Source organism: Mustela nigripes, chromosome 6 (genome assembly GCF_022355385.1).
Source record: "Mustela nigripes isolate SB6536 chromosome 6, MUSNIG.SB6536, whole genome shotgun sequence".
Lineage (NCBI taxonomy): Eukaryota > Metazoa > Chordata > Mammalia > Carnivora > Mustelidae > Mustela > Mustela nigripes.
In genome coordinates, this window is record NC_081562.1 from 17,827,604 (window position 1) to 17,852,300 (window position 24,697).

General features: G+C 45.3%; 1 protein-coding gene across 2 annotated transcripts in view; it reads right to left on the reverse strand.

The window, feature by feature from the left end:
- Positions 1 to 24,697, reverse strand: part of STAB2 (stabilin 2) — a 137,959-nt gene that overhangs the window by 30,385 nt on the left and 82,877 nt on the right. For both annotated transcript variants that reach the window (XM_059402221.1, XM_059402222.1), the window contains exons 37-50: positions 21,737 to 21,782; positions 20,845 to 20,921; positions 18,664 to 18,789; positions 16,837 to 16,910; positions 15,105 to 15,176; positions 11,636 to 11,755; positions 10,481 to 10,528; positions 9,050 to 9,133; positions 7,643 to 7,789; positions 6,782 to 6,922; positions 5,523 to 5,582; positions 3,911 to 4,087; positions 2,487 to 2,576; positions 34 to 180 (exon numbers count right to left, since the gene is read on the reverse strand). In XM_059402221.1, the coding sequence (XP_059258204.1) occupies positions 34 to 180; positions 2,487 to 2,576; positions 3,911 to 4,087; positions 5,523 to 5,582; positions 6,782 to 6,922; positions 7,643 to 7,789; positions 9,050 to 9,133; positions 10,481 to 10,528; positions 11,636 to 11,755; positions 15,105 to 15,176; positions 16,837 to 16,910; positions 18,664 to 18,789; positions 20,845 to 20,921; positions 21,737 to 21,782 (1,409 nt within the window). The remainder of the gene's footprint in view (positions 1 to 33; positions 181 to 2,486; positions 2,577 to 3,910; positions 4,088 to 5,522; positions 5,583 to 6,781; positions 6,923 to 7,642; positions 7,790 to 9,049; positions 9,134 to 10,480; positions 10,529 to 11,635; positions 11,756 to 15,104; positions 15,177 to 16,836; positions 16,911 to 18,663; positions 18,790 to 20,844; positions 20,922 to 21,736; positions 21,783 to 24,697) is intronic.

Here is a 24,697-nt window from a genome sequence, read left to right on the forward strand (position 1 = left end):
GTCTCCTATTACGGTACTGTTTTGGGGACTGACCGAAAAATTATATGTGGCGAAAGTGTCACAGCGGCCCCCGAGGGTGGGATCAATCAGGAGGCAATCAATGCCATAGGCCACACCTAGGTCAAACAAGAGTTCTCGCTGCACAATTCTGCATGTTTGGTCGTTCAGGAAGAGCTCGCCCTGCGAGGGAGAGGGGGGGGAGAGAGAGAGAGAGAGAACAGTCAACAATCCTTCTCAGACTTTTCTTCTTCCATAGAAGGTGGCAGCACCTTACCTGCAAGACTCAAAAAGAACTATAATATATATATATATATATTCTTATAGATGTTAGATACATACAGCAAGCAGCCAGCGTGTAGTAGGTGCTGAGTAGTGCCGTGTGCTGGGCCTGTGCAAACTCCTTTAATCCTCACAACACCTAGAGCATAGCAGCTATTACTAGGGTCCCTGTTTACAGATGAGAAGACAGAGACAGGAGAGGTTCAGTACCTTGCCCCAGGCCAGGTAGTCTGTGGGCGGTGGTGTGGGCATGCCTACCCAGGCTTCCAGCCCCTGAGCCCATGCCCACGGCCCCTCAGCCATGCTGTCTCCACCAAAGTAGAAGCAGGGGCAGCGAGGGTGAAGGACTGGAGCAGGTCTGACCTGGCTGTGGCTCAGGATCCACTTTGGTAATGTGGTCACTTCCTGGACAGGCGTGCTATATATGTATATATATATTTTTTTACTTAGTGCTAGCTCCTAGCTAAGTCAGCCACAACACTTTTTTTCAGGATATACAAGTGATGGGCTGTAACTCTATAATGATGATGGTGACTTCTTCTTTCACATGTACTAGGCATTGTCTAAATAGTGCTTTAGAGACATTTATGCAACAGTTCTAGAACTTTCTTCCTTAGGGTTCACCCAGCTAGGAAATTGCTGAATATATCTGAATATATCTCCACCCATCCCTGGAGGAATCAAAATGCTTTTAGAACATTCTGTGAGAAGGGCGCCTGGGTGGCTCAGTGGGTTAAAGCCTTTCCCTTCAGCTCAGGTCATGATCCCAGGGTCCTGGGATTGAGCTCCGCATCAGGCTCTCTGCTCAGTGGGGAGGCTGCTTCCTCCTCTCTCTCTGCCTGCCTCTCTGCTTCTTGTGATCTCTGTCTGTCAAATAAATAAAATCTTTAAAAAGGAAAAAAAAGAAAGTTCCGTGAGAGAAAAAAAGAAGGTAAATCTTGGTATCTATTGATGGGAGGGGCATAGGGTGATTCAGTGGCAAGAACACAGGAAAACCAGTTAAATCCTCCACCTCCACTTCTATGCTGTGTGACTGTGAGCAAGTTACTGAACTTCTCTGTGGTTTGATTGCTTTCACCAGGTCACTAGGGCTAATGATTCCATTGCATAGGGTTATTATAAAGCTCAGACTAAATGATACATTGCCAAGTGCTCTGGAGGCTACATTGGCACCCAGAATGAGCAGTGGACATTTTTATTATACTTCTTCAATAGGTGTCCAGTTTGATCTATGGAAATAGTACAGCCAGTCTCAAGAGTGTAAGTACACTGGAATAACTTTCTAGAAGTTGGAATGTAACATTTCTCATATTCAGTTTCTAAATTCGATGCAACTCTACTGCAAACACCAAAGGGATTCTGGCTGGTCATAAATATAAACAGAATGTTATCAGGCACTTCAAAGAAGGCTCCTTGAAGAGAAAAAACTCAGCTGGGATCTGCATCCTAAAACCTTCCTCCTTTGTACTAGAAACTGGACCTGGTGGTTGGAGCTGCATGTTCCAGCAGTCTTCTTGAACCTTGACGTGCTTCTGAGGCTGGAAATGTGGAAACATGCTACAGAGGAAACAGAAGACGCTCCCCCAATGAGCCATTATACTAGCTCTGGATTGGCTTCCTCCAGAGTTCTTTTGAGAAGATACAGCCCTTGTATATTTAAATCGCTGTCTTTTTGGGTTGTCTATGATATGCAGGACACAGGATGTGGCTCCTGCTATCCCATCAGACCCATTCATTATATGGAGTTCCAGGGAGGCAAGATGGTTTGGGAACTAGCTGGGGAAGGTGAAAATTGTGAACTTTCTCTCTGTTGGAGGATCTCGATAGGTTCACCTCAGAGCTGGCTCTGACTGCCATCAAGGGGCTAGAGGTGAGTTTGCAGTGGGGCTGGGAAGAAAGGCAAAGGAATGACAGTACGCTCTCCTGCTTCAGCGGAGCGTCTCACACTGCAAAATAAATGCTCCAAAAACAAACCAAAACAAAACAACCCAGAGCTGCTCCTGGCAAGTGTAAAGGCAGGGGGGCTCCCTAACACCCTCGACCAGGGCTTGTGCTGGGGCAGGATTTATCAGGTTTTTCATATCTATATACTCACTCTGAGCAGAATACCTCTGAAGGCAGCCAGAGAAAAGAGCCAGCTGTCACTGGAGGGAAAAATGAATCTCCCCGTGAGGGGACAGTGGTTGGGGACTGTTGTGTATACTCACGATGTCACTGCCAGCTCCGCACGTCACTCCCAGCTCTGAGCCTTGCAGGGTCTTCCAGGCAGTGGCCCTGGGGAGATCCACAGCTAAGATCTGTAGGAGCGATAGTGGCACGTTAATACACCAAATTTGGGCTGCAGAAGCACCTGAAGGAGCTTTGCCAACAGACCAAGTCCAGACAGGAGTTTTTTCAGCCTTAAAACGATTGCAGACGTAATCAAAAGGAAGACTCATCACGGGCTCTCGAGGAAGTAGGAAATTCTTTCTGTAGGGAATGTCTTCTCCAGCTGGGCCAATTCCAATCGCCCCTCCATGCCCATTCTATGCTGGGCAGCCGCAGCAGAGGCCGTGCTGGTGTAGGAAGCCAATGACAGGATCAGTGGTTTGGGGAAAGGGTGCAGGGCGTGGTTATGGGTTAAGCTGTGACCCCTGAAAAGTTTTATTGCTGTCCTGACCCCCATTACCTTTGAGTGTGACATTACTTGGAAGTAAGGTCATTGCAGAGGTAATTAGTTAGTATGGAAGTCACTCTGGAGTCGGGTGGGCCCTTGGTCCGATATGACTGGTGTTCGTAGAAGAAGAAGAGAGAAAAGGAGAATGACATGTGGAGATAGAGAAATGCACAGGGAGAGGACAGCCATGTGACAAGAGAGGCAGGGACTGGAGGGATGCATTGACAAGCCAAGGAAGCAAGGATTTCTAGCAACCGCCAGAAGCTAGGGGAGAAACACAGAACATGTTCTCCGTCTGAGCCTCCAGAGGGAACAACCTTGTTAGCACCTTGATTTCAGACTTCCCAGCCACAAGACCTCTGAGGGCACACATTTCTGTTGTTTCAAGCCACCCAGTTTGTGGGTATTTATTATGCAGCTCTGAGACACTAACACAGGTCCTGTGAATTACCCTAAGTTAGGGCCCTTGGACTTCTTGGCTGAGACAGACTCACTCCTGGAGAGATAGGGCTTCTAGCTGAGAATACAAAGTTACAGGATTTCAGCAACAGCTGCCATGTGCCTGTAAGATCTTGCTTCCCTCACAGTAGGTCTGTTCAGGAGTAAACCGCTGAGGCATTTGGCTGAAGCAGCCCTTTGCCTGGAAATTTTGGAAATGGAGGGGAATGAGCCCACCTAGACACACTTGGAACTGTTGCCAACAGCCTTTTTGCCATGTGACCTGGGGAAGAGGAAAGCCAGTCTGTAGCGCAGCAGACGAATGATGCTCCTGGGTACCGGTTAAGGTTAGGAAAAAAAAAAAATATGGGTTGGTCAGGGAAATGGGGCAGGCATGGCACACTGCAGGGGTCAATTAACCATGGCTAGTCGGAGCACAGAGTGGGGCAGGGGCTGCACAGTTCTCCTTTGCACCGCGGAGGTGGAGACACACTGACCATTCCTGGAATGGACCCCATCTGTATGCAAAGGAAATACCTTGGAATCTCGGATCACGTGGAACTTCAAATATTCCTTCAGCTTGTCCTTGTTGTCTTGGTTAAATAGGAAATCCTGTTGTTCGGGGGGTAACGCTTGCAAGGCTTGGTCACTGGGCCAGAAGAGAGTGACTGGAGTGTGGATAGGGTCAGTGATGATGCCCAGCAAACCCACATCCTGAAACACAGGGAGTCGGGCATGTGCACAGCAAATCCCAGCCAGGGGGCGAGGCACAGCATCTTTCTAAGACCCAAAGCCCCTCCTCCCCCCTCCCCCGGGGCGGGGATTGGGGACTTTCCTTTCATGCCTGCCCTGGTGACTTGTTGGGTCTCCAGCTGATTCAGGGGTGACAGCCTGAAACTAGAGGCCCATCACACCTCAACCATTCTGACCCTTATTTTCTTAGATTACAAAACAGTCAAAATTTTGGGCTTTAATGAATAGAAAAAGAACTTTTAACAAAGATTTTTTGTTGTTGTTGTTGTTAATATTGCCCAAATACTTTAATTTCTGGAAGACCTTCTTAGCATTTACCCCATATTTCACTTAAAAAACTGAAACTTACACAATATTGAGATACTCCTATGTATTTATAAGATTTTTAGCTTACATGGACTCAAAAAAGAAATTGTCCAATGAATGGAAAGGAATCATTTTGAGAACCTTCTATAACCTGCGTACATCATATACATTGGTCCTTGTAATTTTTCCAGCAGATCTATGAAGTAGCTTTATTATTCCCTTCTATCAAGACCCCGAGAGGTTTGCTAACTTGCTACAAAGCCTGTGTTCAACCAATGAGATGCTCAGATGTGAGGGTGACTATAGGGTTTTGGGGCTGGGTGAGCCGGCAAAGATACCTGTTTGTAACCTTCCCGGAGAGACTCATTTTGGGCACCTAGAAATCTCCACTTCCTGAAAAGTTTTGAGAGTGAGCCCCAGACCATTTTGGAAACTGCTGAACTGGGCAGAGGTTTGTAGACTGTGCCACAGGGGTGGGGACAGTGAGAAGGGGGCTGGGTTCTCAGAACACTCTTGGGACTTCTCAGGGTAGGTGGAGGAGAGGGGACCTTGGAGGACCCTATCCCTCCCTGAGTCTCCTCTGAAATCTTTATCTATTGAATAAGAAGTTTCTCTGTTCCATTTGTGGGAAAAGTGTCTGAAGTCAAAAAAATATAGTTTTAAGCCCAATTTCTACTTATGCCAGAGGCATCGATTTTCCATATCGGCACCTTGGTTTGCCCATCTCTTTAATGGTTTGCTTATCTCATAATTCCAGATGTGAAGCACCTAGTTCAGGGACTGGCACATCCTAATTCCTTTCCCTTGCTCCAACCTCAAATACTTGAGTTTCTAATTCAGCCAATGCACAGTGTATAGCCGAACAAACCCTACGCTATCTGGGGAATGGAGTGGGAATGCTATGACTTTGCTCTGTAGAAAATCAGGACCTCCCGACACAGATCCTACAACAGTTGGCTAGTGCCCCAAATAAAACACCAAATGACAAAACAAAACAACAACAACAGCAAACCCCAAACAAAACAAAATAAAACAAAAAAACCTCCAAAACACCAAACTCCCTCAGGCAGGTTATCCCCTAGGTCTTTACCTGTAGTAGGTTGCTGAATTTGGTGTAGCCATGGTTTGTTGCTACTGTTGTAAGATTTTGCTGCAAAGATAATAAGAATAGCAATGACACTTTTCTTCATGTAGTTCACAAAGTACTTTAACAAAAGCTCAAGCAAATAGAATGAGGGTAAGATAATGCAGCAGGAACTGGGGACTGGCTCATCAGTACCCACTCCAGCTCCGAGGTACTGTGCCTATCTGCAGTACAGAAGCTGGGGGGCTATGCACTTCATTTTCCCAGACTGCCTCGCAGCTACAGCCTCCTAGGTGACAGAACATCCAGCAAGCACAAGGGTTTTTACCAGACTTATTGGTGGAAGGAAACAACACAAGGTGGTTGTGACTGCTAGGAGGGAGACTTTGAATGGCACGATGGTGGAGACATCTGCGCTCGGACTTGCACATTGCAGGTGCTGAGGCTGGAAACAGGTCAGGACAGCCCCATGGTAAAGTCAAAGCTCCTCCCTTTGCAGGTCTCCCTGAGCTGCTTTGCTCCCAGCTGTGTAGCATCTGGCTCTCTGGCTTTCTTAGGGATTTGGTGATGAACTTAATATCTTAAGGATCTCCTTTTTGTCTAGGTATAGTGGGTTCTGTTGTCTGCAATGAAAAACCCTGGCCAATACTAATAAATAACAATAAAATTCAAAATTGTTTTTTCTTTCAATTGAAAAGGAGTTTTACTCCAAGTTTGGTTTGAGTGTTATCTATCATCTTTTTAAAAAGAAAAAAAAGATTTGTTTATTTTAGAAAGAGTGCATGTGAGCAGGGGGAGAGGGAGGGGGAGAGAGAGAATCCTCAAGCAGAGGCCACCCTGAGCACAGAGCCTGATGGAGCCCTGCCTCGACCCCACGACCCTGAGATCATGACCTGAGCCAAAATCAAGAGGCAGACGCTTGACTGACTGAGCCACCCAGGAGCGCCATATCTATCTATCTTTCTACCTATTGGGGGTCTCATCCATTTATGTAATTTCTCTATCTTCCCAGTCTGTGCAAGACCAACTGTTCTTGTGGAAGCTAAAGAAAAACTTGTAAAATCCATTTATCTATTTAAATTAAAGTTTTACCTATTTACTTCTTACTAGAATAATATCCAATAGGCTTTTAATAATAGTAGCTTGAGATTGAAGCAACAAAATGAAACTGTCTCAAAAAGATACCTTAAAACCAGAATTGTGATAATAAATTATGATTATTATGAGTTACCATGTGCTGAGAGTAGGACAATGAGTTCACCCACCACAATCCTTCCAGAGGCATCTTTGGGGGTGAAAAGCAAGTTTTGGGGAGATAGCAATTTGTCTATGATGTGGATGATTCCATTGGTATTGATGATATCACTGGATATGATCTTAGCCTTATTATTTATATACACCGTGTCCTGAAATTAAAAAGAAGAAAAAAAAGAAATGAGCACAAAGAGAAACAGACACAAAATTACTTCTTTCTGAATGTTTTTATTAACATGCTAAATGGTCGTGAAAGTGAATGTTTAAGTAGAGCTGTGGGTAAAATCCAAGAGTCTATGTTCCTTGAATCCATTTATTCATTATGATTACAAAAAGAAAGCGGAGGCGACCCTGTAACCTCACCTGCAAAAGTTAATAGCAGTTAACCAACCACAACCGTCATTTCCCTGTGATTCTCAAACATGAAATAACAAGTGGATCAAGATTGCTTCCTTTTTAACCACCTCCTGACTCCACCACACACTGGTCTCTCTCAGCAATGGATTCCACAGTCACCATTTGTTTCTCTGGGGAGCGAGGGGACTGGCATGACCAGCTCTGGTCAAAAGTTTTCATCCCTGTTCTGCTCCCGACCAAAAGCAGTTCTGATGACCGCTTGAATTTCTGAGTTTCAGTTCTAGCTCGAATATTTACTTGCTGTGTGACCTTGGACAGGTTACTTAACTTCTCTGAGTTCGGGTTCCTAATTTGTAAATTGGGAAATTTGCATATAGAATTGGGAACCTGGCATATAGAAATCACTTGGCATGTGTTAGTTGTTATTACTATCATTACTGTAAAGAAGAGAAGAGAGAAATCCTAAGAAAGATGGGCATCTTCCTGATGTCCACCTGGGGGGTGGCCTCTCTTACCTGGGAGACGGAGATGACAATGGACTCCCCTTGGAGAGAAGTTGCATTTGGGATCAACTTCAGGTTTTCTAGAAGCAGCTGGTGGCAGGCAATCACATGATAGCGAAGAACCTGGGGCATGAGACCCTGTTTGTCCCAGTCTTTAATCTGTAATAGAAGATGGGCACATTCCAGCCAGTGCCAGGAGCCTTTGTTGTTCTTTCCTCTAGGCCCTCCCCGGGGCCACTCTCCCCACCCAGACTGGGAAGGAGGCAGTCAGGGCTCGCTGGTGGTCAGGGTTACAGGGTACAGGCTTCTCGGACAAGAGGGAGAAAGGGGCCCTCATTTCTTTCCTGCTTCCAACATAGATTCTCAGCGTGGAAGGGAGCTTGGAGTTCCCCAGGCCCAGCATTTCACAACACATGTGGCAGGGACCCCAAGTTCTGTGAGATGCTACTTGAAAAAAGACTTTTCTCGTGAAAAATGCTGGGAAATGCTTCATAGCACCTGCCCCCCTTGGAGAGGTACTTGGGCCAAATTTAAACCTTTAGTATGGAAAAATCATGATACTTTTCCATGTGTAAATCAAAACACAAACAATATTAACCATTAAATAAAAAGCATAAAAAAATAATAAAAGGCCCACAAGGTTCTCATTGTTTCATGATCTCTCTTTTGATGCTTTTTAGAGAAAAGTTATCAAAAGTCAACATCTTTCAGAAAGTACTTTTGTACCTCTGCTTTACTGGTGTCTAAAATATATGCATAAAGAGGCAGTGTGCATAGTGAAGGACGTAGGCTCTGGAGTTATGATTGAGTCCTCGCTCCACTACTTGCTAGTCATATGGCTTTGGGAAAGTTAGTTCTGCCAATGTTGTGGACTGTAAAATGGGGTAATAGCACCCAACTGACAGGGTTGTTGTGAACCCTTAATGAATTAATCGAGGCCATGTACTAGAAACAGTGTCTGGGACACTCAATAAATGTTTGCTACATTTTTATATGTTAATAGATAATCCAGCATGAAGAGTCCTAGTGAATGTTAGAACAGTAATGTCTCTGATAGGGTCTACAAGAAAAAAGACATTTAAATTCCTTTCACCCAGCATTATTATTTTTATTTTTGGAGGGGGCAGGGGGGTCCATGGAAGGTTTGGATCATTTAAGAATTGTTGATCTTTTCCAACCTCCTCCTCTATTCAGGAATGGTTTTTAGTGGACCTCTGGTCATTGTATCCCAAATCCACTTAAATTCTGTCCCTTTGTAGGGGTCTGTATGCTGAGAGGCAGCTCATTCCATTGCTGATCAGCTCTAGTTGATCCTAAATCTCCTGCCCAGAAATGTCTCCAGTGTTGGTTCCAGCGTGACACCCAGAGTCTGGGTTCCAGTCCTAAACCTCTTGGGCTTGCCAAGAGCTTCATGCTTACCTGAGGTTCCTCATCAAAGGCTGCAGATAAAGGTGCAAAGACAGTGAAGGGGCCTGGACCACTCAGGTCTCGCACAGAGTGCTCCTGTGGGAAGGAAGGCAGGACCACATGTCACCTAGTTAACATAAATATGGAGGGGTGTGCTTCAAACAAATAGCAGAGAGTTGATGGTGGCAGAGCGGAGGGAAAACCGAATTGGGTGATCAGTGTTTTATTCTCAGATTCAAAGTCACTCAGATTCTTTAAAAAAAAAAAAAAAATAATTAATTAATTTATTTAGAAAGAAAGAGCATGTGAGTTGGGAAGGGGAAGGGCAGAGTGAAAGGGAGAGAACAAATCTAAAGCAGACTCCCTGTGGAGGGCAGAGCCTGATGTGGGGCTTGATCTCACAACCCTGAGACTTGAGCTGAAATCAAGAGTCAGATACTTAACCGACTGAGCCAGCCAGGTACCCCAAATTCATTCTCATTCTTTGTCATTGAAATAATGTTTATTTTTACATGGTTATAAAAATAACAAATGCTTATTGTATTAGAGACTTGAAAATACAGCATAAAGAAGGAAATAATCACCCATATTCCCACTGCCTAGAAGTCACCCATTATTTTTAGGTATTCTTTTCCAGTGTCTTTCTATATACAAATATTTTATATAATTTATTATTATTATTAGATTAATATATTACTTTATTATATTATTTTTATACTATTTATAATTTAGTATATAAACAGAATATAAATATAAATAATAATATAATATAATATAAATGTTATATATTATGTTTATATATTTTATTTTTATATTAACATAATATATAAATATGTAAATATATAAATGTAACATAAATAAATATATAGTATAATTTATTATATGATTAGTATATATAGTATAATTTATTATATAAATAATTTATAATAATTTATTATATTTAATATAGAATTATTATTAATACAAATGTAAGTAATATGATGAGTGACTTAGCTTTTCTAATTGTCTTCTTGCCCATGCTAAGGTCTTATGGTTACTCATATTTTCTTCTGGGTTTTATGGTTTTCTCTGTTTAGATTTTTCTTTCATTTTTCAATATATCTGGAACTTATTCTGATGTATGATGTGCCTAGAGATCTAATTAAATATTTTCACCCAAAGAGTTCGCCAATTGCCCCAGTAATGCTTCCTTCTTCCACTGGTGTGATGACAGTTTTTGCACACACTGCATTCTTGTGTATCGACTGGGCCAGGGGGGTGTTGGTTCTACTCCTGCTGCCCACCGGAGGGCTGAGATGTCCATGAATGACCAGCAGGGACCCTATCTCAGAAATCCACATCCCCAGACTTTCTTCTCCCTCCACCAGCTCCAGAAGCTACAGTTTCCCCATATCTGGCTGGAGACAACACCCTACAGTTAGAGACAGACACACATGTTCTTACCAGCAACTGGAAGAAATACTGGGATGTTTTTGGGTTCTTGGGAAGCTCCTGGAAAACAAAGACAGGGCAGGGCCACTTCATGTCTGGGATTATAGGCAAGAACCATCCCGGGTTGTCACAAGTCAATTGCTCTGAGGTTTAGTCTCTCTTATACTTTCAGTTGGAAATTTGCCTTGATGGGCCTTTTTCAGCCCCCATCTACAGGCTTGCACTGATGTTCAGAACGACTACAGGGACATGCTGTGTTCTAAAATCTCTCTGGAGTCACTGTCTGATTTATCAAAGAAAGTTCCAGCTATTTCCAGAAGCAGTGGAGCTATAGGAGCATTTTTAAAAGTTCAAATCTTAAAAAAAAAAAACAGTTATGGGTTTAAGGCAGATTTCATTTCTCCATTGACAGGAATATTTGATTAGCCAGAATGCTCTAGTCCCTCTTTAAACCAAATAATAGAACGTTCGCTTTATTTTATTTTAATTTTTTAGATTTTATTTATTTGACAGGGAACACAAGTAGGCAGAGAGGCCAGCAGAGAAAGAGAGAGGAAGGGAAGCAGGCTTCCTTTGAGCAGAGAGCCCGATGAGGGGCTCGATCCCAGAACCCTGGCATCATGACCTGAGCCGAAGGCAGAGGCTTTAACCCACTGAGCTCCCAGGAGCCCCCAGAATGTTCACTTTATAAATCTCCAAGTGTTACACTGCCTTGTCCGCTATGTCTGGCAGAGTTGCTTGTGCACATGGACACACGCATAGGCTCCAACAGAAACCCACATCATGGTAATGCCTTGGAGTCACTCTGTGCTCCATGCCTGTTGCATACATTATTTCTATGACAACTTGATGGGCTTGGTGCCATCAGTGTTGTTTTTTTTTTTTTTAAATGGATTAGAATGCTGATGCTTAGAGAGTGGTTATTGCTCAGTGTCCCATTTTTAATTGGCAGAGTTGATTTCAAACCCAGTTGCTTTTGACTCTAGAACCATCAGTCTGAGAACTGGGTAGATCAAATCTCTTCTCATTGCCAGTTTATATAAGAACAGTCTTTCCAATTTTTGTAGTTTTACGAGTTACAAAACTCTTGCACCGTCCTTGGGTAACCTGGATTCTTGGTGCAGTGAGGGACATGGGGTTTACTTATGGAAATACGCCTCTCCTTACCTGGTAGATGTTGCCACGGCAGGTAAACCCATCCCCGAGGTAGTTAGGCTTGCAAGTACACGTCCTTTCTTCCAGACCAGTGTGATTGCAGATAGCGAATTCACTACAGCCGCCATTTTTCTGGTAAAATTTCCGAGGGGTGGGGGATAGGAGTCAGACCAGTTTGTTTGCCAGCTCTGCCAATATTTACCAAGCAATTCTGTACTGAAATATATTTTTTTATTCACTCTCCAACTGACTTGTTTGCATGATTTGCCCCTTTCCTGAACTTGCCTTTCAACTCCCTAGAGTGGTAAGGGCCATTTATTCACCCAACCTCATATCCCAGATCTCCAGCCCTCTATAGACAAGCCCAGAGGTGCCAAATGGAGAATTTCTTGGCACTGGGGTGTTGTCCACAAGGGCACCAATCTTGTCTGACAATTCCCAGCGTTAGACTTAAATTCGGATTTCATAGGAGCCAAGGTAGCCGTCACCAGTTAGGAGGCAGTGGGTATAAAACAACATACTGTCCTTGTCCACAGAGAGCTTAAAAACCATGGAAGATGGGACAGAGACCTAAAATAGAATCAAAGCAAAGTATAGCTCAAAGCTGAAATCCATGGGAACACCGAGAAGGACTGTGCAGTGTAAGCCAAGTTTCTGAGCGAGGAAACAATGTGAACTCAGGAGAAAGAACTCTGATGGGGTTGACAAAGAAGGAGCTCAACAGACTTAAAGGCCAGCTGTAAAATCTGCCTTTCCTCTAAGCATTGTTCCCAAAGTCTTTGTGAAGCATGATTTTTGGGCCTAGGAGGAATTTACTGTCCCAGATTCCTGCCTCAAGCTGACACAGTTCAGTGACCTCCCCAAGAAAGCTGCCTTCTGCAAGACTGATCACCATCTCCTGGGGGCCCTGGATCTTTCAGCCAGGTACCAAGGATTTTACCATCCCGATACCCAGCCTGCTGTAAGACCACCAAGACCAATCATCTCTTTGCCACTTTGCTGTTTATCTCAGTCAATGGCAAGGTCTGGGTGCTCAAGGTTCCCTCCCACCTCACGGTCACTCCCTTCCACGTTGTTCTAGAAATTATGATCTGACCCCACATGCATTTTTTTCTGCCTTCACAAACCCTTCCTGGTGCCTTCTGAAACTCACCACCATTAAACTCCTGGCAGTCTCCAACCTGTTTCCAGAAAATTCTCTCTGCTTCTTATGGAAGAGGTATCAGGTTTCCCTGCACCCCTCAGGCAAAGCTCTTTTCCTCCCTTACCCCACACTTCATGGTCTGGGGGCTGGGAGGGAGTCTTTCTTGTCGGGCTTCCAGCTCTCTGAGGACACATGCAGTCTACGATCGCCCCTTCTTCAGTCCTAGCAGTGATGCGTGGATCAGTGGCTTTCCCTCCACACCCGGCATCATCCTCAACGGCATCAACATCCCTGTCAATGGTCTCCACCATACCTGCCCCCACTCTGCCTCTGCCACCACTGCTGGACCACCCTTGACTTTGTCCCAACATTAAAGTGGACTGCTCCTGAGAGCTCTGTGTCAGCATCCCGCTGTCTCTGACCACCAGCTTTTATCTTCTCAACTCACCTCTTCTAATGCTGTGGCTCTAGCCTCCTTTGAGCCAATTTCCTTCTCACTCACATTCCCACCTCAGCATGGTCGCCCCTAGCTCCTCGCTTGGTCCTAGCCCGGTGGCCCACAGGAGGGCTCTGTATACCACTGCCTCTGGGCCCGGCCTGATGGACGGGCGGGGCATTGCTGTCTGGACTCCCAACCAAGTTACCACACAAGCACCGACACTGCTGTATTCCTTCAGTGTGTTACCTTCTCTCTCTGGAGAAGTCACTTCACACCTTCACTCCTCTGTGTAGCTCTCAACCCCTGGCCCTTACTCTCAGCGGATGAACTCACCTCATGCCTTATGGAGAAAATAGACCCAATAACCAACCCATCCTCCTGCCCTGACGCTCACCGCCTTCCTGGGCCTGATCACCAACATTACTTTCCTTATTTAACAAATACACTGACAACTGACTGACCAGTCGCTTACACACCAAGTGCCCATCTCTTCCCCTCAGTGTAAACTCTTGAAGGGAAGAGACTTCGCCGCTTGGTCACAGATGAACTCCCAGTGCCTGAAATGGTGCCTGGTATGTAGGGAAAGCCCATCGACCTAGATGTGTGTCATCCTCTGTGAGGTTTCCCACTGGATATGTAGAAATTTGAGTGGTCTCTGTCCTCGCGGGACTCACAATTTATTTGGAGTGATCAGACACAGACATTTTTAAGCTAATTTGCAATAAGGGCCCCGAGTGACTCAGTAACTGACTGACTGACTAACAAACTGATTGACTAACGACCTACCTGGCTAACTGCTTGACTGACCAACTAGCCAACTACCTGCCTACCTACCACTGCCCCTGCTCCTCTCAGAGACTCAGCTGTGGGCTCTGGGTCCCTTTCCCCTCATCCACTCCTGTACTTTCTTCCTGTAACAATCCATCTCCTTCCCCTCAGTATCGGTTTCCTTCTCTCTATTGCATCATACTCATCTGCAGAGAAACATGCTTCAAGTCTACTCATCTTGCAAGACAACAAACTTCTGTTCTTTTTGAAAAGAATCCAGTGGGCGGTGGCAGTCACGGGTGCAGCGGACATGAGTTAAGGACTTGTACCTGAGTGTCAGGTGCATGTGTGTTCACTGTGTGAGTTGCCAAGACAAGGTGGCTGTTACAAAACAGACAGACAGACAGATGGAAAGGATCATCGAAGAATTGCTGTGGAAATAAAGCTGGCCGTGGGTCTGGTCGTAACAGTTCCATATCCTAGCACTCTGCTTTTTGCCATCATTTCATGTGCGGACATGGTCTCCTGAGGCATTTGCCAGACTAACACAAGGGGACAGTTGGATGGAGCTTGGAGAGGAAGGGCTTTAACTGTGTGGCATCTGCGCTGTTCTCACTCCCACAGCTGGAGATGGGTGATATGAAGAAGGGAAATAAGGTGCAGAGACTGGTCCTCCTCTGGGGCTCGCTGCCTCATGAGAAGAACAGACACGAAAAGTGACCCAGGGTGCAGCCTCTGAATAAGATGGACATGGGTTCAAGTTCTGACTGTGCTGTGTGCTTGTTCTATATCTGAAAGGTCTGCCCATGTCCTAAATCCTGGTGTCTGTGACTGTGACCTTGTTCAGAGAGTCTTTGCAGATATAATTAAGGATCTAGAGATGAGAACATTCTAGATGAAGCAGGTAGAGTCCACAGGAGTCCTTACCAGAAGAGAAGACGCCTTACCAGAAGAGGCAAAGGCCATGTGAAGAAGAGACAGAGAATGGAGTTTCTCCAACTTCAGCTGGAACGTGAGGGAGAAATGAGCCTCACGGCCCAGAAGCAGCTGTGTGCGTCACCCCGCAGGAGAGGAGCAGGAGGCACCCTAGGCCTGGCCACTGAGGGCTTTGGCCCCAGAGCTGTACTCACGGTTAGGCAGGTGTTGATGAGCGTGCAGACCTTCCCGTCTCCCGTGTATTTGGGCAAACAGTTACAGACCGCCTGTCCGGGAGGGGAAGGAAATGCGTGATTTCACAGAGAGATGCTGCTGGCTCTCATATTCCAATTCTATAATAGTAACAGTAATCCCACAAGAGTCTATGTTTGATATGGGCAAGACCTTGCTTATGATGATAATTGTTATCTGACATTTTAGCACATTTGACACACTTCACATTAGCACTGGGATCTCCTGTATTGCCTAACTTTGCTGCCCAGAGACTTTCTTTTTTTTTTCTTTTTTTTCTTTTTTTTTAGACACTGTTACCTTATTTGGTCCCTTGCCTCTTCAGCACTCACCTCTTTGGTCACCTTGGTTGGTAAAGGCTCAGTGGCAAGGAAGCTAAGCCACAGCCCACTCCTGCTCCCACTGGGTTCTCGCACATCTCCGCCCAGGCTCTGCCCCAAGGCACCAGCTGGGGGAGGAGAGCTTTGGAGTCACATGGTGGGTGCAGGTGAAAACAATCCATCAGGCCCATTGTTTGACCAAGGTGGGGGCTGGGGGCTTGAAGTTGAGGGAGGGGACACTGCAGGAAGCTGGGGACTGTCTACTTCGCTCGCATTTCCCTGGTGCTCTGCTCAGGACTGAGTGAGGCTGAAACCCAGCTACACTCTAGTCATCAAGCCATGCTCCTGATGTGTCTAGAGAGGCAGCTTTGTGGTCTGATGAACTAGAACTCATTGGTGGGGCCAGCCAGGGTCAAATGGCAGGTGTTCACTTCTCTGCCTCTTCCTTCATTACAGACCTGGACCTCAGCCCCAAAGCTTTATCAAGACACCTTCAGCCACTGCTCCTGGGCTAAGGTCCTGTCTCAGGGATCAACCCTGTGTCCCTCTCACAGCCTTCTAGGTGTAGAGGAGGACTTGTAGAGGCCTTGAGCAGCACAATGCTTCTAGTGCTTCCTTACCCTGTATGTGGTTTGAAGTAAGAGCTCAGTGGCAAGAGCTGAACCCCCGGCTCTATCGAAATGTGCTGGGTTTTTCCAAGCCTATCTGTGTGAATGTGTGCGCACACACACACACACACACACACACACACACAAAATTCTTTAAAATAAGTGTTTTGTTTTGTTTTTTCTTATTTTTGAGCACTTGAGGCACCTGCTGGTTCTGCCCATTGGGAGACCTGACACTGAGGTCTGGGACTCAACAAGATCCCTAGAACATTCACTGGCGACTTCACCTCATCATCCAGTTTCTGATATAGGTGACTTCCTTGTTGTGCTGGTTGCAGCCGCAAAGTTCACTGTGTTAGGGAATAAATGACTGACAGAGGGCCTAAGAACTGTCTTCTGCTGTGGCACATGCATTTCAGAGCCTCAAGCCAAAGAAAAAGTGTGGGATTCTGGACATCAGAAAGCCGCAAGAAAGGAGAGGATTGTTGGAAACTTTCTAGATGCTTCTGAAACCATGTTGTGTTGGCAGGCGTCTACATCTCTGCACTCAAGAAGCTCCTTCTCTCAAGAACCCTTTGTCCCCTCACTCCCACCATTTTTCATCCCCACAGAATGGCCTCTTTGGGAATTCGTTCAGAATCTCCCCCTACAGTGGAGGCTGCTGGCCTCCACAGGTCTGTTCTCAGCCCCTCTCCCTCAGGCTGGGTCTGAAGACCCAGGAATTTGCCCCGAGGAAAACTGGAGGCCCTCAAGGGGGTGGAGCTCACCTGGTTGGGTCCAGTCTGAGTGCACTCTGCATTCTTGTGACAGCCACCATTGTTCTCCAAACAGGGGTTGATCTCTTTAAAACAAAAAGCCAATACCTGGCATGAAATTCAAACCTCATTTTCAAGTAAAGACATCTTGAGGAAACAGTCGGGATGGCTAACTGAACAAGGCGAGCAGATGTCCAAGTGTGATTTGGTTTTCTAATGACTCTGTCGGAGAAGTAACCCAACAAGGAAGGTCCCAGATACCATTTCTCAAAGTCACCTCCTCTGGGCTGGGACTGTGCCAGCAAGGCATAGTCTGTGGGCTTGCATCTGTCCCTCTACTGAATGAATATGAGCACTTTGCAGCCAAGGACTTGAAATAATAGAATCTAGGAGTCTAATTCAACAGGCTATGAAGAAGAAATTTAGGAATTAAGAAAATCACTTGCAACTATCACAATATAATTGCTTTAGGGAAGAATCATCAGTAAAATCTCCATCTACGAGGACACTTTGGTGAGGAACAGGATATTTGCTTGGTGTTCAAATATCTCCCCATTGAATGCTTCTTAGTAGCAATGGGGAAAATCAACTGTCCCATGGAGAAATCAGATAGCACCTTGACCGAGTGGTCAAAATTAATATTGCAGATGAGAGACAGTTGGAAATAATGAGCCTCTGGTGTGATATCCTGAGCAGGACACATTATCACTCCTGTGATATTGGGTCTGGAAGGCATTATCTCAGTATAATCATAAACAAGCATCAGACCAACCCCAAATGAAGGACATGCTATGAACAAGAAAGTTGGGGTGGTGGACCGTCTTCATCTAAAATGTCAATGTCATAAAAGACAAAGCAAGGCTGGAGAACCATCCCCGATTCAAGGCAATATGATGTCCATTCCTAACCTGGGTGCTGCACCAGAGGAAAAAATGCCCAAACAGGACATTATGTTATGGGGTCAACAGATAAAATTAGAATACAAATGGTAATTAAACAAACATCTTATATCAGTAGTAAATTGACTGAAGTTGGTTGGTAGCTGCTGTGGGTATACAAGAATTTACCCTTAATTCTCAAATATGCTCAGGTATTTAAGGGTAAAGGGAATATGATATATATAGTTTACTCTCAAATGGTTTAGGAAAAATATGTACAGAGCAAATGATAAAGCAAATGTAGAAATACATTAATAATAGTGAATCCAGGTAAAAAGCAAGTGGGACTGCTTTTGTATTATTCTCACAACACTTGTGGCCAATTTTTTTTTTTTTTTTAACAAGTAAAACGTCAAAAGTGAGACAACTTACTACTGCATACCTTTAGAGTATAACCATGTGTAGCCATGAAGATAATGATTTGGGGGTACACTTATTTTCAGGGATAGTTGTTCTTTCATACTGCTAAGCCTAAAAATGCTATGGATCGTAACAGAATTTTCATTCAAAGAAGTATGTGCCTCATAGCAAACTGGGAGTGATCTGACAATAGGGAGGGTGGTTATTTCCAGAATATTCTCTCCCAGCACATATGCATTCTCTAATTTTTCTACAGCGAGAATGTGCTCTTGTGTTAAAAAAAAGAACTAATAAATGTTAAAAAATTCAGTCACCACCACAGCGTTTAACTGGAACAGGTCTCTCCTTTTTCTCCTTCCCAGGTGATTTTTGGCCATCACACACCTTCATCCCGTTGCGGTCACATTTTCACACCCTCACGCATTCTTGCCCAGATATACTTAAAGATGATTCCAGAAGTGGCAGGTCCTAATAACAGGACTGGTGCCCAGGGCTCTGATTCTTGAAACTTGGCCACCGGACAGTGAGGGATGGTACCTACCGAGGCACACGATGCCATCACCTGTGTAGCCTGCCCGGCACACACACCGCCGACTTCCAGGGGTGGTTCTCCTGCAGTCAGCCTTGGTAGAGCAACCTCCGTTGCTGGTCTCACAGGCATTGATGGCTGTCGGAGAGAGATGGGATGCCCAGCAGAGCAGGAGAGGGAGGGGAAAAAAAAAACCCAGTGATGCCTTTTGACTTGAGTGAGATGGAGGATACCTCAGAATATCAGGAACTGGATTAAATATGAAGAGTTCAAAAGAACACAAATCCCCAGATGTCTTCCTTGGGGAATTCTACCAAACATTTAAAGGAGGATAAAGAGCCAATTTTCACAAACTCTTCCAAAACTGGAAGAGGGGAGAGAACTTCCCAATTCATTTATGAGGTCGGTATCACCCTGGGACCAAAGCCTGACAGAGTCGGCAGAAGAAAATCACAGACCAATATCCCTTGCGAATGTAAACACAAAGATCCTTAAGAAAATACTTGTAAATCAAATTTGGCAATATATAAAAAGAATTAAACACCATCATCGAGTGGGAATTTTGCAGGAATGAAAGGTGGCTGAACATTTAAAAATCAATTAACGTGCTACAGCAGATCAATAGAATTATAGAAGACAAACCGACATTGTCATCTCAATAGAAGGAACAAAAGCATTTGATAAAATTTCATTGCCTTTAATAATAGAAACTCAAAAGGCAAGGAATAAAAGGAAACTTCCTCTTAAGCTAATAAATGATGTCTATATATGGAATAGAACTGAGAGTCCAGAAATAAACCCATATACCTAAGGTCAACTGATTTTCCACAAAGATGCCAAAACATTTCAATGGGGGAAAGAAAAATCTTTTCAACAAATGATACTGAGACAATTGGGTCTTCCCATACAAAAGAATGAACTTGGACCTCGGCCTCACAACAGGTACTCAAATTAATTCAAAGTAGATCAAAGACCCAGATCTACTTGGAGTCCCACACTGTGACCTTGGACAAGCTGCTTAGTTAATATGAACCTTGGGGTCCACCCATCGAGGTTTATTCACAAGTTTAGAAACGCCCATCTGATTATGTATGTGAAGGTGTTACACAAATGTTGGCTGTTCTATTAACTTGTGTCTTCTGCTTTTGCTGTTTTTCCAAAAGCAGAGGGCAAGAAAAACGTTCCAGTTGTTGTCCCTTTCCTGCAGTTTTCCCTGGCATACTGAGCACATCCCTGATGTAGGAAACATCTGGGCCCTGGGTCAGGGGGCCTGCACACTGGGGCAATCCCCAGGAGGAGATGGTCTAGAAAGCAGGCTGGTAGGTTCACTGTCCAGCTCCACTACCATCTGGACTGAAGCCTGCCAGGACAAGCTGCATAAGAGGAAGATGATGCTAAGTGGTTCCACTTTTCTAGCACCAAATACGTGGTGGGCCCCATAAGAATATTGGCTCGCATTTATTGAGTATGCTCTGTGCCAAGACTGTTCTAAGTACTTCACAGGGATTAATCCAGGTTATCACCCAACAGTCCAGTGAGGGAGATTCTCTTACTATCCACCACTTGCAGATTAAAAAAAAAAAAATCAAAACAAAACGATGCAAAGATCAGTCAAGCAACTTTCCCAAGATAGCACAAATGATAAGAACTTAGACTCAAACCCAGGAGGGTCTGATGCTAGGGCTACTTTAAGCTGCTGTCTCATCCTGCCGCTGTACAGAGAGGTCATTTCATGCCCAAACCACTCAGCAGGGTAGACAGTTTTGTTTACTTTGTAAGTGAACTAAGGTGGCTCAGAGCCGGTAAGAGACCCACCCAAAGCCACGTGGGTAGTAGGAGGAAGAACCGGGATTTAAGTCCTTGTCCCATTCCAGAGTCCCCATGCCTGGGCCACACCCTAGGTCAATCAAACCAGTGTTTTTAAAGTTCTCTAGGTGATTTCAACCATGGTCAAGGTTGTGCACCACTGTTTGGAGAAGAGAACAGGTGCAACTGACCCACCCATTCCTAAGCCAACACATGCCCCGTCTGTAAATAGTAGTTTTCTTGCTGTGGGGCCCCATCAGTGGCCCTGTTCCATTCAGGTAACCATCAGCAGCTGGTAGCGGCTGCCCATTCAGTCTGCAGGAACACAGACCTCTCAACAACTTGCACTAGCCTTGTGTCCCCCCAGCAGACCCTTTCCTCGCTTGCCTGTGCAAACTGTTCCATTCCCTTGGAATCCGGCTGTGCATTTGCAGGAGGCTGTACCGTCTGGATTGAGAAGGCAGCTGCAATGAGAAAGGGCAAGGGCTATTTGTGGAAAACAAACAAATAAGCGAACAAACAAAAAACAACACTGTTCCCTTCATGGGCAGCATCCCAGCTCCCGCTCCCACGTGGCTCTTCCAGGTCTTGCCTAAGCTTTGGAAAGAGAGGTCATTTGTAGCACAGCCCCCACCCCCCAGGGGCAGCTAAAACCGCAGGGTGTGCACATGGAGGCATCGGCCCAGAGATAGGGAGGGTAGCTACCCATCTTTAGAGAGCCACTTATGTCCTCGGAGCTGTGCTTTGCACATTACTTTGTAGAACATACACAATATCGAATAGCTCTAACAAGCAGATATTAATAGTCCCATTTTATAGCTGGAGAAACTGAGGCTTAGAAGCATAAAGTAATTGACTCAAGGTCATGCAGACATGAAAAGGACAGAGGCCAATTTGAATTCAAGTCGAAGCCCCTCTGGGTGTTAGAAGTATGAAGCCGAAGTCTGAACAAGTAAGGCTTGGCGGTGAAGTGGGAGCAAGGTTGGATGAAGGTCAGGTGCACTGGCCTGCCCCTGGCTTCTATGAAAGGGTCCCTGTGACTTGAACTGGGAATAACAGCTGACACTCTTGCCAATAGGCCAGGTAACTCAGGGGACAGCTTGTTTAAAAGGCTGCATCTGGCAAGAGATGGTGGCCTTTTCAGAGGGAATTTTCATTTTATACTTGATTTTATCCTATCTCTTCAGAAAACGTCTCAGAAAACGATTACTCTGAGGCGGACGCTTCTAGGAGACGATCCCCTTTGCATCACCCCCAAAGAAAGTTCCCAGGTACGTACTTGGCGCTCGTGTGGCATATGCCATTGCAGTCATCTTTTGTGATCTCTGAAAAAGAGAACCAGTTGTTGGGTCAGTCCTTTCACACTAAACCTACCTCAAAAATGTTCTTTGAGTACTTGGTGCTAACAAAAGACTTAATTCCTCAAAAGTAATTTTATGCATCATGTGAACCATGTAAAGTTCTGTGACCTTGTGAAACCTCTTTTGCATGGGCTGGCCGGAAGCTCAGAGCCAAATGAGAAGGTCAGATATCCTGATGTTGGTCAGTTGCCTACTGTGTGCCAGGCCCTGTGCCACACAGCGAGGCTGCAGGGGCAGTAAAACGCAGTATCTTCCCTCAGGCTCTGGATGTCGATGCGTGTTCCTCCCTGGGGCCTGATTTTTTACTTTCGTTTATATTTTCATCATTTTATTATGGGGTGATATAAACAAGCAAAACCCAATTATAATGAATATTAAAATATTATTTTATTCCTATTGCATATGCAAAAATAACCCAGGGCCGGGCAGGCGCACAGCAGGTGCCTATTACCTATTAGCTCAATTCATTCCTAAGTTTCCTGGAACAGCATAGACTCTTGCCCTTGGATGCCCCCCTAACAGAGATTTCCCAGCAGGAGACGATCCAGAAAGAAATCATTAGAGATGAAGAGAGAGTATCTTTTGGGGAAAATGCTTGTGTTAAGAGCCTTTGGGATAGAATCTCATTAAAGCTCGTCGAGTCACCTAGAAGGTCTGGAAAGAGAGACTTGACTTTCAGAGTGGCCTGTTTTGCGTCAGAGGCAACAGTGAGAGGCTTCGTGGGCTGGAATGTGTGCAATGAGATTTTGTGTCTTGATGTTTGCTCTTCCTTGAGCCTGGAAATCCCTTATCTTGCCATTCTCTGTTGGTTGAACTCCCCGTCATCTTTTAGGTCCTCCTCTCTGAAAGGTGCTCTAAATCTTTGAGAATGTCAGTGAGCAGGTAGTGGCGACATGCTGTGCCCCTTTGGGTGGGATGAGGTGCCCTTGTGTGTGGCCTCAGTGATGTCTGCCATGAGCTCGGGAGTGGGGCGTTTGCACCCGACAAAGGAGTTCTCTTCCTCGCTCTAGTCTACAGGCTCTTTCCTCTGTGCGCTCATGCCATTAGTGTTCGAACACTATTGAACATTTATTTCCACGTCTAGGCTGGAAACTCCTTGTGCAGGGTGTGCACGGAGACCAGCCTGGAAAACTGGGTGAGGGCCAACTGGTGAAGAGCCTTGTCCTCCTCCCTGCCAAGCGGTTTCTCTTGCAGGCAATGAACTTTCTCCTGGAGGCAACGAAGAACCATAGCAGGTTGTCAAGTCCGGGCAGGGGGTGGGAAGTAGAATCTGACCTATGACTATGGGCTGAATGTTTGTGTCCCCTTTCTCCTGTCATTCCATGTCTTGAAGCCTAATCTCCAGGGGGATGGGGGATGGTATTGGGGGTTGGGCCTTTGGAGATGGTCAGGTCATAAAGGTGGAGCGCTCACGAATGGGATGGGTGCCTTTATAAAAGAGAGCCCAGAGAGCACCCTGGCCTCTTCTGCTGTGTGAGGACATGAGAGATTGGCTGGCTGCAACCCAGAAGAGGATTCTCACCAGAACCTCATGGTGCTGGCACTTGATCTCAGACTTCTAGCATCCAGAACCGTGAGGGAGAAATTTTGGCTGCTTATAATCTATCTTGTCTCTAGTATTTGTTATAGCAGCCCGAACTAAGACATCTATGTTTTGGAAAGTTCTCTCTGGCAGCCGTGTGGAGGGTGCACTTGAGGAAGATTGGACAGAGGGCAGAGGGACGGATCCCAAGGCTCCTGCTGGGAGCTGAGCAGCAGGAGGGTTGTGGGGTTAGAAGAATGTGGACATGCTAGCGAGGGAGTGAGGAGGTGGGTGTGGAAGGCCTTAAGACCAAGCGGGTGGTGTCTAGATTGGGTGAGCATGTGGAGGTAGGCTGGGTCTTTCTCCCCAGTAAGGAAAGCAGGAAGAGTGAGCCTGGAGGTCCGTCCTTGGAGCACCTTGAGAAACATCAGTGCAGGGCTCCTGGCTGGTGCAGTCGGTTATGTGTCTGACTCTTGGTTTTGTCTCAGGTCATGATCTCCAGGTCATGGGGCGAGTCCAGTGTTGGGCTCTGGGCTCAGCAGGGAGTCTGCTTAAGTTTCTCTCTCCCTCTCTTTCTGCCCCTCCCCTCCGCATTTTCTCTCTCTCTCAAACAAACAAATAAATCTTTAAAAAGAGGAAAACCCCCCCCACATCAGTACAGTGTGGTTGGGGTTGGGGGAAATGGGCCTATTCAGATCCTGTCAGTGGGAAGTTAAATGGATGTACTCTCTGAGGGACAACTTGGCAATAAGCAGCAAACCCTTCGCCCAAACTGCTAACTTGGGATTCAGAAATCCCATCTCTAGAAATACTGATGAATGAATTAGTTAGACAAATGCGAAAGATGTAATTAAAAATGATATTTATCAATATTTATTCACATGGAGAGATATCCATGACATATTGTGAAATGAAAAAGTAGGCTGTAACACTATGCAGAGTGTGGTCTCATCCACATGTTTATTACCTAGGAGAAGGATAGAAGCCTAATGTAAAATATTAATGATAGTTTGTTCCTGCTGTGGAAATGTATTTCTTATTTTCTTCTGCTTTCCTTTTTTTCTTTTTTTATAAGATATATTTATTTGAGAGAGAGAGAGAGTGTGAGCTTGAGCAGGGGGAGGGGCAGAGAGAGGAAGAGGAAGAGAATCTCAAGCAGACTCCTTGCTGAGCGCAGAGACCCATACAGGGCTCGATCTCACCACCCCGAGATCATGACCTGAGCCGAAATCAAGAGTAGGATGCTCAACCAACTGAGCCACCCAGGCACCCCCGCTTTTCTTTATTTTACAAACTTTTTGTGGCAAATAGGGCTACTTTGGTTGCCCAAGGAAGTAATAAAGGTGTTATTTCTTTT